This window comes from Aspergillus fijiensis, assembly GCF_003184825.1.
Source record: "Aspergillus fijiensis CBS 313.89 unplaced genomic scaffold BO72scaffold_1, whole genome shotgun sequence".
NCBI lineage: Eukaryota > Fungi > Ascomycota > Eurotiomycetes > Eurotiales > Aspergillaceae > Aspergillus > Aspergillus fijiensis.
The window spans coordinates 193499-207003 of NW_024468977.1; the positions used below are offsets into that span (position 1 = coordinate 193499).

General features: G+C 56.8%; 5 protein-coding genes across 5 annotated transcripts; 4 read left to right on the forward strand and 1 right to left on the reverse strand.

Moving 5' to 3' along the window:
* Positions 1–397: 397 nt before the first annotated feature.
* Positions 398–4502, forward strand: BO72DRAFT_473780 (putative ABC multidrug transporter; the record flags this gene model as incomplete). The annotated part of the gene is made up of 4 exons (XM_040947220.1): positions 398–442; positions 508–702; positions 763–4055; positions 4144–4502. 4 exons carry the CDS (start codon positions 398–400, stop codon positions 4490–4492), a joined length of 3882 nt encoding a protein of 1293 aa, XP_040806569.1. The 3' UTR covers positions 4493–4502.
* A 286-nt stretch (positions 4503–4788) lies between these two features.
* BO72DRAFT_366325 (orotate phosphoribosyltransferase) lies at positions 4789–5682 on the forward strand (the record flags this gene model as incomplete). The annotated part of the gene is made up of 3 exons (XM_040940783.1): positions 4789–4882; positions 4951–5086; positions 5196–5682. The coding sequence occupies 3 exons, from the start codon at positions 4789–4791 to the stop codon at positions 5680–5682; spliced, it is 717 nt and encodes a 238-aa protein (XP_040806570.1).
* A 1129-nt stretch (positions 5683–6811) lies between these two features.
* Positions 6812–8482, forward strand: BO72DRAFT_418617 (MFS transporter; the record flags this gene model as incomplete). The annotated part of the gene is made up of 1 exon (XM_040942637.1): positions 6812–8482. The coding sequence occupies one exon, from the start codon at positions 6812–6814 to the stop codon at positions 8480–8482; it is 1671 nt and encodes a 556-aa protein (XP_040806571.1).
* A 1462-nt stretch (positions 8483–9944) lies between these two features.
* BO72DRAFT_491051 (bZIP transcription factor) lies at positions 9945–10772 on the forward strand (the record flags this gene model as incomplete). Its single annotated transcript, XM_040948166.1, has 3 exons — positions 9945–9950; positions 10012–10375; positions 10441–10772. The coding sequence occupies 3 exons, from the start codon at positions 9945–9947 to the stop codon at positions 10770–10772; spliced, it is 702 nt and encodes a 233-aa protein (XP_040806572.1).
* Positions 10454–13189, reverse strand: BO72DRAFT_443424 (uncharacterized protein). Its single transcript, XM_040943566.1, has one exon. The coding sequence runs from the start codon at positions 12781–12783 to the stop codon at positions 10858–10860; it is 1926 nt and encodes a 641-aa protein (XP_040806573.1). The 5' UTR covers positions 12784–13189; the 3' UTR covers positions 10454–10857.
* Between the last annotated feature and the right edge of the window lie 316 nt (positions 13190–13505).

Below are 13505 nucleotides of genomic sequence, written 5' to 3' on the forward strand. Positions count from 1 at the left end.
CTTTGGTGCCTTTTGGCCCCGTCTTCAACTGGACTCGTCGACAGAATCATAATTAAGAAATTGGTCCAGCCGGTCACACAATGAATGACGATAGGCACGATCAACCCACTTTCCTTGGTACGAAAAAGTCCAGGTAGTTGGGCCTCCGAGGTTTCGATTATAGGGGTCCTGTCACGTCCCCAGTGTCATTTCATGTGATGGCTAGTTTCACTTCCAGTTCGCACCACTCCTCCACTGCGCCCATTGTCCTCGCTGTCTTTCGACTGTCTGTCTTGGCCCAATCAAGCCACCCTACCAACCGAGCTCGCTTTGCTCCTCCGTTCCGACCGTGTGAGATGCTGCTGCTGGGCAGCTTGGTGATAGGGACAGACTGAGCGAGAATAAAACCATCTGCATGATGAAGTGGAAAGAAGAAGACATCTGCTTGGAGTCAATACCCACGGTCAGAAAACCTCAGCGTCTTGCTTCATTGCCACAATCAAACCCACTGACCACGGTCGCAAACAGACTCCTGCCACAGACAGCACCGTCATCGCCCTGTCGGAGGTCGAGAAGAGCATCCTCGAGCAGCAGATCCGTGTCCCCGTATCCAAGCCCGGGTTCTTTGGCATTTATCGCTATGCCAGCCGGTGGGATCTAGTCTTCCTGCTGCTTAGCTCGGTCGCTTCGATAATCGGAGGCGCTGCCTTGCCGCTATTCACCGTCGGTTCACGACGCTATCTCCTGTGAAGCTCACTCATAACGACTAACCTCGTGGAACAGGTCCTCTTTGGTAACCTCACATCGACCTTCCAAGACATTGCAGCCGGGCGCATCACGTACGACCACTTCCACCACGAGCTCAACAAATACGTGGTCTACTTTATCTACCTTGCCGCGGCGGAGTTCATCACCATATACATCGCGACGGTCGGCTTCATCTACACGGGCGACCATGTGGTGCAGCGCATCCGCGTGGAGTACCTGCGGGCGATCCTGCGCCAGAACATCGCCTTCTTCGACAGCCTGGGGGCCGGCGAGATCACGACGCGGATCACGGCGGACACCAACCTGATCCAGGACGGGATCTCCGAAAAGGTCGGCCTGGCCCTTACGGGGCTGTCGACCTTCGTCACGGCGTTCATCATCGCCTACATCAAGTACTGGAAGCTGGCGTTGATCTGCAGCGCCACGTTGATCGCCTTGCTCTTGATCATGGGCGGCGGGTCGATCGTCATGATGGTCCACAGCAAGCGTGCGCTGGAGTGTCAGGGCCGCTCCGGCAGCTTCGCCGAGGACATCCTTGACTCGGTCCGCACGGTCGTCGCCTTCGACGCCCAGAACGTGCTCGCCGCCAAGTACGAGGCGCAGCTGCGGGAGTCCGAGGCGCCCGCCCGGAAGTCCCAGATCACCTTCGCCGTCATGGTCGGCGCGATGCTGGGCGTCATGTACCTGAACTATGGGATGGGCTTCTGGATGGGCTCGCGCTTCCTCGTCGATGCCCGCGAACACGTCAAGGTCGGCGATGTCCTCACCATTCTCATGTCGATCATGCTGGGTTCCTACAACCTGGGCAACGTCGCTCCCAACGTGCAGGCGCTGTCGAATGCCGTCGCCGCTGCATCCAAGCTCTACAGCACGATTGACCGGGCGTCGCCGTTGGATGCCTCCTCCGAGAGCGGCAAGATCCTCGGCCATGTCAAGGGCAACATCGTGCTGCAGAATGTCCGGCACGTGTATCCTTCGCGACCGGAGGTTGTTGTGACAAATGACCTCAGCGTCTATATTCCTGCTGGAAAGACCACAGCGTTTGTGGGGCCGTCAGGGTCGGGCAAGAGTACGGTCATCGGTCTGCTGGAGCGGTTCTACAACCCCGTCGCCGGCCATATCTCGATCGACGGACACGATCTCTATACGTTAAACCTGCGATGGGTGCGTCAGCAGATCTCTTTGGTCTCGCAAGAGCCTAGACTCTTCGCGACCACGATCTACGAGAATATCCGGTTCGGGCTGATCGGATCGGAGTACGAGAATGCGCCCGAAGCCAGCATCACCATGCGCATTCACGACGCCGCGAAGATGGCCAACGCACATGATTTTATCATGGCGTTGCCGAAGAAGTACGAGACGAACATCGGTGGATTCTCACTGTCAGGAGGCCAGAAGCAGCGGATCGCGATCGCGAGGGCCGTGGTGAGCGACCCGAAGATCTTGTTGCTTGACGAAGCGACTTCGGCGCTGGACGCGAAGTCGGAAGAGATCGTGCAGGCGGCGTTGGACAACGCCTCGAAGGGGCGGACGACGATTGCCATCGCCCACCGACTCTCTACGATCAAGGAGGCGCATAATATCGTTGTCCTGGTCCATGGGCACATCGTGGAGCAAGGGTCGCATTTTGATCTCATGGGCCGGGAGGGAGTGTACTATGACATGGTGCAGGCGCAGCAGATCAAGCAGAAGGAGGCCGCGAAGCGACACGAGTCGATGACGTTCTTCCTCGATGAGGATTATATTGGCGGCGGAATCCCCATGGACGACGAAGACGACTTTAGTGACGACGCCTCGGATATTGTGCTGAAGACCGGGGCGAGGCAGAGACGTAGGACCAGGATGTCCATGTTCATTCCGCCCTTACCATCCAAGCACAAGGAGAACCTGTCCCTATGGGCGTTGTTCAAGTTCCTTGCCTCGTTCAACCGACCGGAGTGGCCGATCATGATTCTGGGTCTCTGTGCATCGACCCTGGCCGGGGGCATTCAGCCATCTCAGGCGGTGTTGTTTGCCAAGGCAGTCAACACGCTGAGCTTGCCTCCGTTCGAATACCACAAGCTACGCCACGATGCGAACTTCTGGTGCTTGATGTTCCTCATGATGGGCTTGGTGACACTGGTTATCTATGCCACCCAAGGGACCCTGTTCGCGTATAGCTCCGAGAAACTGATCTTCCGAGCCCGAAGCCAGGCATTCCGGGTCATGCTGAACAAGGAGATCTCATTCTTTGACAAGGAAGAGAACACCACAGGCGCTCTGACGTCGACCTTGGGTGCCGAAACTAAACAGCTGGCCGGAATCAGCGGCGTCACTCTCGGTACCCTGCTCATTGTCACTGTCAATCTTTCAGCTTCCCTTGTCGTAGCTCTGGTCATGGGCTGGAAGCTTGCTTTGGTATGCATCTCAGCTGTGCCAGTCCTGTTGATGTGCGGCTTTCTTCGCGTGTGGATGCTGGATCGATTCCAGCGTCGAGCGAAAGCTGCGTATCAACAGTCTGCGAGCTCAGCCTGCGAGGCGGCCTCTGCCATCCGGACTGTTGCTTCTCTTACGATGGAGAAGCAAGTTGTCAGTTCCTACGAGAAACAAGTACAAGCGCAGCTCAAGGAGGACATCCTCCCCATCTTCAAGTCCTCCGCCCTCTATGCCAGCTCCCAAGCGTTGCCGTTTATGTGCATGGCTCTGGGCTTCTGGTATGGAGGAACTCTCCTCGGGCACGGAGAGTACACACTCTTTCAATTCTACGTGTGCTTCAGCGAGGTCATCTTCGGCGCTCAGGCGGCCGGGACTATCTTCTCGAACGCGCCAGATATGGGCAAAGCGAAGCATGCGGCCGCGGAGTTCAAGAAGCTGTTCAGCAATCGGTCGATCACTAAACATGCTGAGAGCAAAGCTATCCATGTGTCCTCCATGCAAGGGTCGGTGGAATTCCGGGACGTGTCTTTCCGGTACCCGACCCGGCTGGAGCAGTCTGTGCTACGGCATGTCAACCTCACGGTCAAGCCAGGACAGAATATTGCACTGGTAGGGTCGAGTGGTAGTGGCAAAAGCACGATCATTTCCTTGTTGGAACGCTTCTACGAGCCGGTGTTGGGTGAGGTGTATGTCGACGGGCGGGACATCGCAACGCTCGAGAAGAAGTCCTACCGCAGCCACTTGGCTCTGGTCAGTCAGGAGCCTGCTCTCTTCCAGGGCACGATCCGAGAGAACATCCTGCTGGGATGTACGCACAAGGAAGCGGTGGCGGAGGACACGTTGGTCCAAGCGTGCAGAGATGCGAACATCTACGACTTTATCATGTCGTTACCGTAGGTGATCCCTTGTCCCTTCCCCATTCCCAAACTTGCACATGGCATCGTCTCGACTTGGAAGCTCAGTCAGCTAACATCTCTCTAGACAAGGTTTCAACACGCTCGTCGGCAGCAAAGGCGGCATGTTGTCTGGTGGGCAGAAGCAGCGGATCGCCATCGCTCGGGCGCTGATTCGTAACCCTCGCATTCTTCTGCTGGATGAGGCCACATCGGCCTTGGACTCGGAGTCGGAGAAGGTGGTCCAGGCGGCTTTGGATGCAGCGGCGAAGGGCCGCACGACGATCGCGGTGGCTCATCGATTGAGCACGATCCAGCGGGCGGACATGATCTATTTCCTCGATCAGGGAGAGGTCGTCGAGTGGGGCACGCATAAGGAACTGTTGCGTCGACGAGGAAGGTACTATGAGATGGTCAACTTGCAGAACTTGGCCTGATGGGAGTGAGGTGTACGATAATAGGATAGGCGTTTGGATGATGGTTTCTTCAATGTACTGTAAATATATACCTCCGAGTTCATAATCATGGTCGACGATTGAAGCCGATAAGCGATAAGATAAGAAAGCACCGAACTCGGGACACGGACCCCTGCGTGTGGTCTAAACGGGAATAGTGCGGGGTACGGCTTACCTCATCATCTGGAGATGGTTTCAATCTTTTTCTTTTAGGAGATCAAAAGTATTCCCCGCCAACAGCCCCTGCAAATCCTCAAGTCACGCCAATTCACTTCGCCATGGCCCTCCCCGCTTACAAGACCACCTTCCTGGAGTCCTCCATCTCCGCCAAGGTCCTGACCTTTGGCACTTTCACCCTCAAGTCGGGCCGTCGTACGCTTCCCCTCTCCGAGATACCACTATCGGTGACCCGTCCCTTGCTAATCGAGGATCCTAAATAGATTCCCCCTACTTCTTCAACGCCGGTACCTTCCACACGGCTTCGCTCCTCTCTGCCCTCTCAACCGCCTACGCCCACACCATCATCACCTTCCTCGCTGAGAACCCATCCATCCCCAAGCCCGACGTGATCTTCGGGTGAGTTGAACACCGCACAACCCATCCCCCAAACACAAACCACTCCGCCGCATACACCCACGTCTTCTTCTCTTGATCCCAATCTCTGACCCCCATCCCTTCCAAACAGCCCTGCATACAAAGGCATCCCACTCGCCTGCGCCACCCTGCTCGAGCTCCACCGCCTGCAGCCCGACGCCTGGGCCGAGGTGTCCTACAGCTACAACCGCAAGGAGAAGAAGGACCACGGCGAGGGCGGCAGCATCGTGGGCGCCGGCCTGAAGGGCAAGAACGTGCTGGTGATCGACGACGTGATCACCGCCGGCACGGCGATGCGCGAGACCCTCGACCTGGTCGCCCAGGAAGGCGGCAAGGTGGTCGGCTTCGCCGTCGCGCTGGACCGCCAGGAGAAGATGCCGGGTCCCAAGGACGCCAGCGGCGTGGAGGACGACGCGCCGCGCATGAGCGCCATGGGTCAGATCCGCAAGGAGTACGGCGTGCCCACCACGAGCATCGTCACCCTGGATGATCTGATCCGGTTGATGCAGGAGAAGGGCGCGGGCGAGGATATGCGCCGGCTGGAAGAGTACCGGGCTAAGTACCGGGCTAGCGATTAGGGGGGGGCTGTCTTGGCTCACGAAGGTGATTCTGCAGAAGAAAAGTGGAGGGATGGCTTGGGAGGGAGTCTTGTCTATGGTTATGCTATAGCTTAGGGGATAGCATCAAGTTTTTCTTTTATCGGATCTTCGGTATGGATTGAACGGGCTTGGTTAAATCAGATCAACCGGTCCATGCTCTCAACCACTCGATTGGAAAAAATAACGATTCCTGCAGAGATTTAAATGACGCATGTTTCAGGGGAATTTGTGTCGGGTTCAAATGCTTCGGGGATTTCTCGTTCTCCCTGAAGCTCGACAGCGTCGATGTTATCATATTATTGTTCGGAGTTGCTCCGGAGAAAGCTCGGCACCGAACCATCGCCGAGCTTGCGCCCTTATCTTTGCCCATCGTCCCTTCCAGACTCTCATCGACATCTCTACTTACTTCATGAAAGAATGTACCACAACATATCGCGCAACTGTGGGCTTTGATCTTGCGTCATAGATTAGTAGTCCTGATTGGGCTAGTTGCAGCTTGCAGGAGCAGAGTTTTCATGATCACAAATCTCTGCAGCTTACACGAGCTGGATGACAACACATCTCCGACCTGAAGCTATGCTCCCAAGGATTGATTTCACATTTTGAGGCACTTGCATTCAATCTTCGCCGGCTAAAGCTTCTTGAGCACTGTTGTCTTCATGTTTATATGAAGATTCGTTATGAAGATCAACTTATTGCACAAACAAACACGGCATCTGGTCGACGCGGCAGGGATCATTTGATCTGACCAAATCTCAGCTGCAATCCCTGGCTCAGGGTCAATCTGATGCAAGATGCAACCCGAAGCCACGAAACAGGGACGATCTAAGACCGAACCGGCTCTGAGTCACCCAGATGGCGTGTGTTGGCTCCAAACCGGGTAGAGTATCGAACGGTTCAAGCTCGGTGCGTCTCGGTGATGGATCGGCGATGCGTCGGCCTCGCTGCGTGCCTGAACTATACGAATTCAACATCCAAAGATATAAATCAACTCCTTTCCTATACATAATCTGCTTGTCTCTCTTACAATAGCACACAGAAAGGCATCTCAAGTCCACAGTCTACCAAAGCTCCAGCCATCTCATTCCATACAACCATGGCACCACCTATGTCCGAGCCCCAACGGGCTATGAGCAATGCATCAGAACAACCACATCTTCTTCGCACAGAAACTCGAGAGTCCTTAACAAACCGCGGAATCTCGCCCAGCCCTCCGCCAGTCGACTACAACTATCCAGACGTCGGTCGGCCTGCCGACCCTGTGTTCCCGGAGGAATATACCATCGAGACCAGCACGGGCCTCGTTCCCAAACGCACGCTCGAACAGATCCGCTCGCGTCAAGACCGGCAACCGTCGTCGAGCTCCTCCTCCCCGGACCTCGAAAAGGCCGATGACCAGCCTACCGAGTTTGTCACCTTCACCATCAACGATCCCGAGAACCCTTACAACTGGTCCCGTGCCTATCGCTGGTACGTCACCATGGTCGCCTCCCTCCTCGTGGTCTGCGTCGCCTACGGTTCCGCAATCGTAACGGGCGGTCTGGGCCTTATTGAAGAGAAGTACCACGTCTCTCTCGAAGTGGCCACCCTTACCTGCAGTATCATGGTCTGCGGCTTCGCTGTCGGTCCCCTTCTCTGGTCCCCCCTATCGGAGATTATCGGCCGGCGGCCGGTCTACATTATTTCCCTGGTGCTGTACACGATCTTCAACATCCCTTGCGCCCTGTCGCCCAACATCGGCGGACTGCTGGCATGCCGCTTCCTCTGCGGTGTCTTCTCCAGCTCCGGCCTCTCGCTTGCAGGCGGCACCATCGCGGACATCTGGTCCATCGAGGAGCGGGGCATGGCGATCGCCTTCTTCGCGGCAGCCCCGTACTGCGGCCCCGTGATCGGGCCCATCGTCTGCGGCTGGATCACGGTGGGCTCAGGCCGGCTGGATCTCTTCTTCTGGACCAATCTGGCCTTCGCCGGGGCCGTGGGCATCCTCGTCGGCCTCGTCCCGGAGACGTACGCGCCCGTGATCCTCAAGCGGCGCGCGGCGCGCCTCCGCTCCGAGACGGGCAATCCGCACATCATCACGGAGCAGGAGCAGCACAAGCCTTCCCTCAAGGAGATCGTGCGCACCTCGCTGATCCGCCCGATCACCATGATCCTCACCGAGCCCGTGCTCGACCTGATGTGCATGTACATCGTGCTGATCTACTCCATGCTGTACGCCTTCTTCTTCGCCTACCCGGTCATCTTCGGCAAGCTGTACGGCTACAACGACGGCCAGATCGGGCTGATGTTCATCCCGATTCTCATCGGTGCCGGCTTCTCGCTGATCTTCACGCCGCTGCTCGAGAAGCAATTCCACCAGATCTGCAGCCGCCGTGCCCCGACCCCGGAGGACCGACTCATCGGCGCCCTCATCGGCGCGCCCTTCGTCCCCATCGCGCTGTTCATCCTCGGCGCCACCTCTTACAAGGGCATCATCTGGGTGGGGCCCGCCTCCTCCGGGATTGCCTTCGGGTTCGGCATGGTGCTCTGCTACTATGCCGTGAACAACTACATCATCGACAGCTACCAGAAGTATGCGGCGTCTGCGCTGGCGGCCAAGGTCTTCCTGCGGTCTGGCGGCGGTGCGGCGTTTCCGCTGTTCATCACGCAGATGTACGATCGTCTGGGACTGCAGTGGGCGTCGTGGCTGTTGGCGTTCATTGGGGTGGGGATGGTGTTTATCCCTTACGTCTTCTACTGGTTTGGGGCGAGGTTGAGAGCCAAGCTCAATAAGAACTAGAGGGGAGAAAAGTGAGAGTTGTGTTCGCAGGAGATATGATTATAGAGTGAGAATCTGTGGTCGTTTGGTGGGGATTATAGATAATGTACAGGCTTAATAATGTTAATGGTAGTTATGATAATAGATAGAGATTCAAATGCATGGTTTATTGGTTAACACGCTTTTTTCTTCCGAATGATCTCTGTCATCTTATGTGCAGTATCAACGGCGAAACAATGAACTGAGGATTGATACTTAGGCAGGCAGGTTGTTCCAGGGTAATGGCTGGCACGTGGGGCAAGATGTCCATCACGAATGGCTGTTTCAGTCCATGAACTGTATAATCACCAAACCTAATTTTTTACTATAGCTTGGATGAGGCCGGAGATCATCATCTCAACTATGAATCCTGGGTTGGTACTGGAGTGCAAGGGCAGATAAGCTATGGGATGATAACAACGGTCTGGCCAATGCATGCTCGAGCGATAATGAGCTGATTTTTGTCACCGAATGGTCAATCCTCGCGGCTTCGGTGCTATTGTTGGATACTAAGAGTGGGGGCCTTCCCCTCCCAAATAGGCATGAGTAAGAATGAGTCATGCTGGCTCATCCGGGGTCAATTCCTTCTTCTCCGGCTCGGCGGGTGCGCTTTAGACGGCGATTTCAGCCTGGCCTCATCTCGTCTCATCCTCCATCACTTCGACTCATGATGATGGATGGTAGGGAAATATTACCTTGAAGTCAGATATGTAGCTATAAGATTGTAGGTGAACCATGGTAGAGCGGTATAGACTATAATGATCAATGATATGCATCATGAGTGTACCTGAGTAAGTGCGTCTATTTACTGTACTGTGTGTACTGTATTTCTACCCATTCTAGCACCATGAAGAAACCCCCCTACAGCTGACATGCTTCGCATTACTGAGGCGCTTGGAGAGAACACAATATAGGAAGAACCTCTCCAAGGTTCCAGGGCCGACATCATCTGATTGCTTTTGTTGTTGCTTGTTGTTTCCGAGATGTGATATTGATGGGATACTGCTAATGAGGATAATAGGGGTTTTAGCCACATTACTACTATGCTCTTTGATATATGAACAATAGCATATATCTCTACTCACACTGAGTTCCAGAGCATACTAAATACTGTCCCAAGCCTGCAAGGCAGTAATATCACCACCATTATTCCTCGACAGATGCCATCGCCAACAGCCGTATAAGTCACACCCAACTAAAATAACTCCGATAGAGCCCACCCCACCGCCCCACACTCATCTCCCAAAATGGAACCCGCCTCCCTGAACGGCCCATGATTTGATCCCCCGGCACCGACCGATAAGGTATAAGAATCCCCCCTCCCTCTCCCGCATTCTCCTCTCCTCTTCACCAACCCATCGCCTCGGCGAACAAGCTACCCCCCCTTCTTTCTTCTCTCCCTCCGGTCTTCCGGGTCGCGGACCCGGGTCCTAAGTATACAAGGATGGCAGTCGCAGCAATCAACGCTACGCACGCCGTCAGGCAGCTCACCCCGGCCGACTACACGGCAGGGCAAACCGCTTAATCAATTTCACCATTCGCCCCAGTACCCCGACTACTATAACTCCGACCTCCATCCCTATCTCGATCTCTCTCTCTTGCCTCCTGCAACGGCCTTCCCTCCCGTTGACTTTAACCCATTCTTCTTTGCGACCGATCCTCTCAATCAAACCTACTACCCCGATCTCACTACAACCACCACCACTACTACCCACAACCACTTGGACTTGAACTTCGACTTCGACTTCGACATCAACACCCTGGGCGACCTCGCAGACCCCGTATCAGACTCTGCGATTAACTCGCTGCTCAGCTCCCCGGATAGTCTCAGTGAATCCTACCTCTTCGAATCGCCAAGCGTGCAATCTCTACCTGGTACGTTTGCTGCCCTATCCCATCTCCGAATCAGCAAATCAAGCATACTAATTGCAGGACAATAGACCCGCAAATCCAAACCCCACCCCCAATCTCACAGCCACAGCAACAACCCCAGCAACAAATGCCCGCCGTGACGACGGACCACCCCTCGACCAAACCAACCTTCACCGTCACCCGGGTGGCAACCTCCACCAAAGAACCGCCCAGCAAAGTGAGCAAGCGGCAGCTGAACACGCTCGCGGCGCGGCGGTACCGACAGCGCAAGCTGGACCGGGTGAACGAGCTGGAGGCGGAGCTGGAGGCCGTGAAGCGGGAGCGGGACGAGCTGCGGATGCGCGTGAGCAAGCTGGAGGGGGAGACGGAGGCGTTGCGGGGGATGGTGGGGAAGAAGTAGGAGTAGTCTTATCCACATATTCACATCAAATAACTCGTTAACAATCACATCCATATATTACCCTATTCTTCTAAACCAATATCAACTAAATCCACCGCCCATCCCTATCCCCATCCCTTTCTAGAAGCAACATCTCCTTATCCACGCCATCCTCCACCACCAACCGCCAGCCGCCCGCGACCTGCTCCCCGCCTACCAACCGCACGGGAATCCTGCCCACATCATCCGCGGCCCACCCTTTCTCCGCCGCGCGCTCCGCGATCCCGCGGCCCCCGTTCGACGCCGCCGCCACCACCATCTTCATCTCCATGTAATCCCACCGCGGCAGACCCCGCCACAGCCGCGTGCGCCCCATCTCCGCCGCCACGACCAGCAGCAGCGCCAGCGAGGTCCCGAACACACAGACGATGTACGGGTGCGACCCGACGCGGAACGCCTCGACCGTCACCGTCGCCGGCGTCAGGCGCGTGAACCCGCCCACCATCAGCTGCGCCGACGCGTAGCCGGCCAGGATGTCGTCGATGAGCGAGATGTACACGTTCGTGATGCCGGCGAGGGCGATGGCTTCTTCGGATATGGTGGTGGTGGTGGTGGTGGTCACGGACGTGCGATAATCGGCGATACTGGTGTTGAAGGCGTCGCCCAGGGTGGAGCGGTAGAAGCTCGTCAGATCGTTGGAGATGAGTTCCAGCTGGCGCATGGCGACGTGGATGATCTTGTTGGTGGGGTCGATGTCGGCTGTCGCGTTGCCTTCTCCCGAGGTTGTTGCTGCATCATCATCGCGCTTAGCTAGTCCTACAGCTGCAGTAGCAGTAGCAGTAGCACTAGCAGCAGCAGCAGCAGTGGTATCCGCAACAGCAGAACCATCCCCCGCCGCCGCCCGCCCAACCCGTATCTCCTTCCCGGCAACCCCAACCACCACCTCAAACCACTCCGGCTCAAACACCAGCACACACTGACTCGCATTCAACCCGACATAATACCCGCCCGCCGCGACAGCCACATACCGGTGGCGCGTGTACGCGACCGGCTGCGCCGCCACGCCCACCGCCACGATCGTCCGTGTGCTATACCCGGTATACACGGAGTACTCGCCGCCGCTCCGCTGACTCGCGTTGACACTATCCGGCAAGGGACCGCGGGCCGCGTACAGCGCGTACTCGCCCAGCGCCTCCAGCCGGAAGGCGGTGGAGCGGTTGTAGGTGCAGTCGACGGTGGCGACGTACCCCGGTTCGCGGTAGGTGTAGCCCGTGGCGTGCGGGTAAGTGGCCCGCAGGGCGGAATCGGTGAGCCCGACCGCGGCGCCGACCCCGTACGAGCGCCCCGTGTAGCTGTACCCCGTGTTGTCGAGCTTGGGGTGCACGCGGCTGGCGTTGGCGAGCAGCGGGGAGGCCGTGCTGGCCGAGGAGATCAGCGCGGTCAGCTGCGCGAGCCCCACGGAGTAGGTGAAGTAGCCCTGCGGGGTGCGGGCGGTGGGGCCGGTGCGGTCGATCTGCGACGGGTATTCGAGGATGAAGCTTGTGTTGCGGTAGGAGGGGATCGGCAGCGGGTAGAGGTGGGTGGTGGTCGTGGTGGTCGGGGTGAGGGCGCCCGTCCAGAGGGCGGAGAGCACGGCGGAGAGGTTGGCCAGCAGGAAGGTCACGCACACGAGGAGCGGGGGCAGGGTCCAGTTCGCGGCCGGGGTGGAGAGCGAGGCCCAGAAGCTGAGGGTCGTGAGTTGGGTCTTTTGCGTCGCGTGGCGGTGGGCGAACCGGATGCGCGTCGCTTGGTTGATCAGCCGGCAGATGATGAGGAGTTGCACCGTGCTGAGCAGCGTGGCGAGCGCTTGCACGCCCGTCTGCACCGAGGTGCGGTAGCCGTTGATCAGCCCGTAGATGGATCCGTCTGCGATCGTCCAGTCGAGGCTGTCGGAGAGGAGGAGGAGGATGCTCAGCGTCGTCGGGAGCAGCAGCAGGAGGAAGATGAGGTGCTCTGTCCAGGGGACTGGTCGGGTGGGGCTGGACGATGGCATTGATGGCTATCTAGCTGCCTGCATTCGTTGAATTCGTAGCGTAGCTACAGTCTTCGGCCTGGTGAGGTTGTTATAGGGCTTACATCCCCGCTCAGCCCTAGCCGCCCGTCGCTCGCCGCCCCGGAGCCCCCGACGCTGGTCCTGACCGGCGCGTAGCACTGCTTGCATATTGGTCGTTGGCAAATTGAAACAGCCGGAGAAGTTTATCTGTGCCACATGGCGCGAGGCTGATCGAGGGGCAACCTTGGTCGTTCATCCACCTCAGGGTCCAGGATCTTGGCTGCGTTGACACCGGAGCGTGGGCCGTGGCTGTTGGATTGTGGTAGATACGTGACTGGTTGCTTTTGCCGCCGGTTTCTCATTAATAGCTTAGCTTAATCTGAAGGATGGCAGTGTTATAGATGACAGCATCGTTCGAGCCTGAAGTCAATTTCTTGCTATTCTATTGCCTTACCACTTGCGTTCCGAGATGTGGAAAACCCCTGTGTCACAATGGACTATGCCTAAGACTCACCTGTTTCGGGTTGGTGTGGGCTACCACCATGGATAGATACTCCGATACCTCTGTCTTTTGGATGGTATGTTAATACTGGCTGGTCAGTTGTCGCCCATGTAGTCCAGCAAGTGACAACAAACGATCATGATACCGTGGTGAGAGACTAGGTAGACCAGCTATGCCTCTAGCATACTAGCTCGACTAGAAGCTGTATAGCATTAATCAT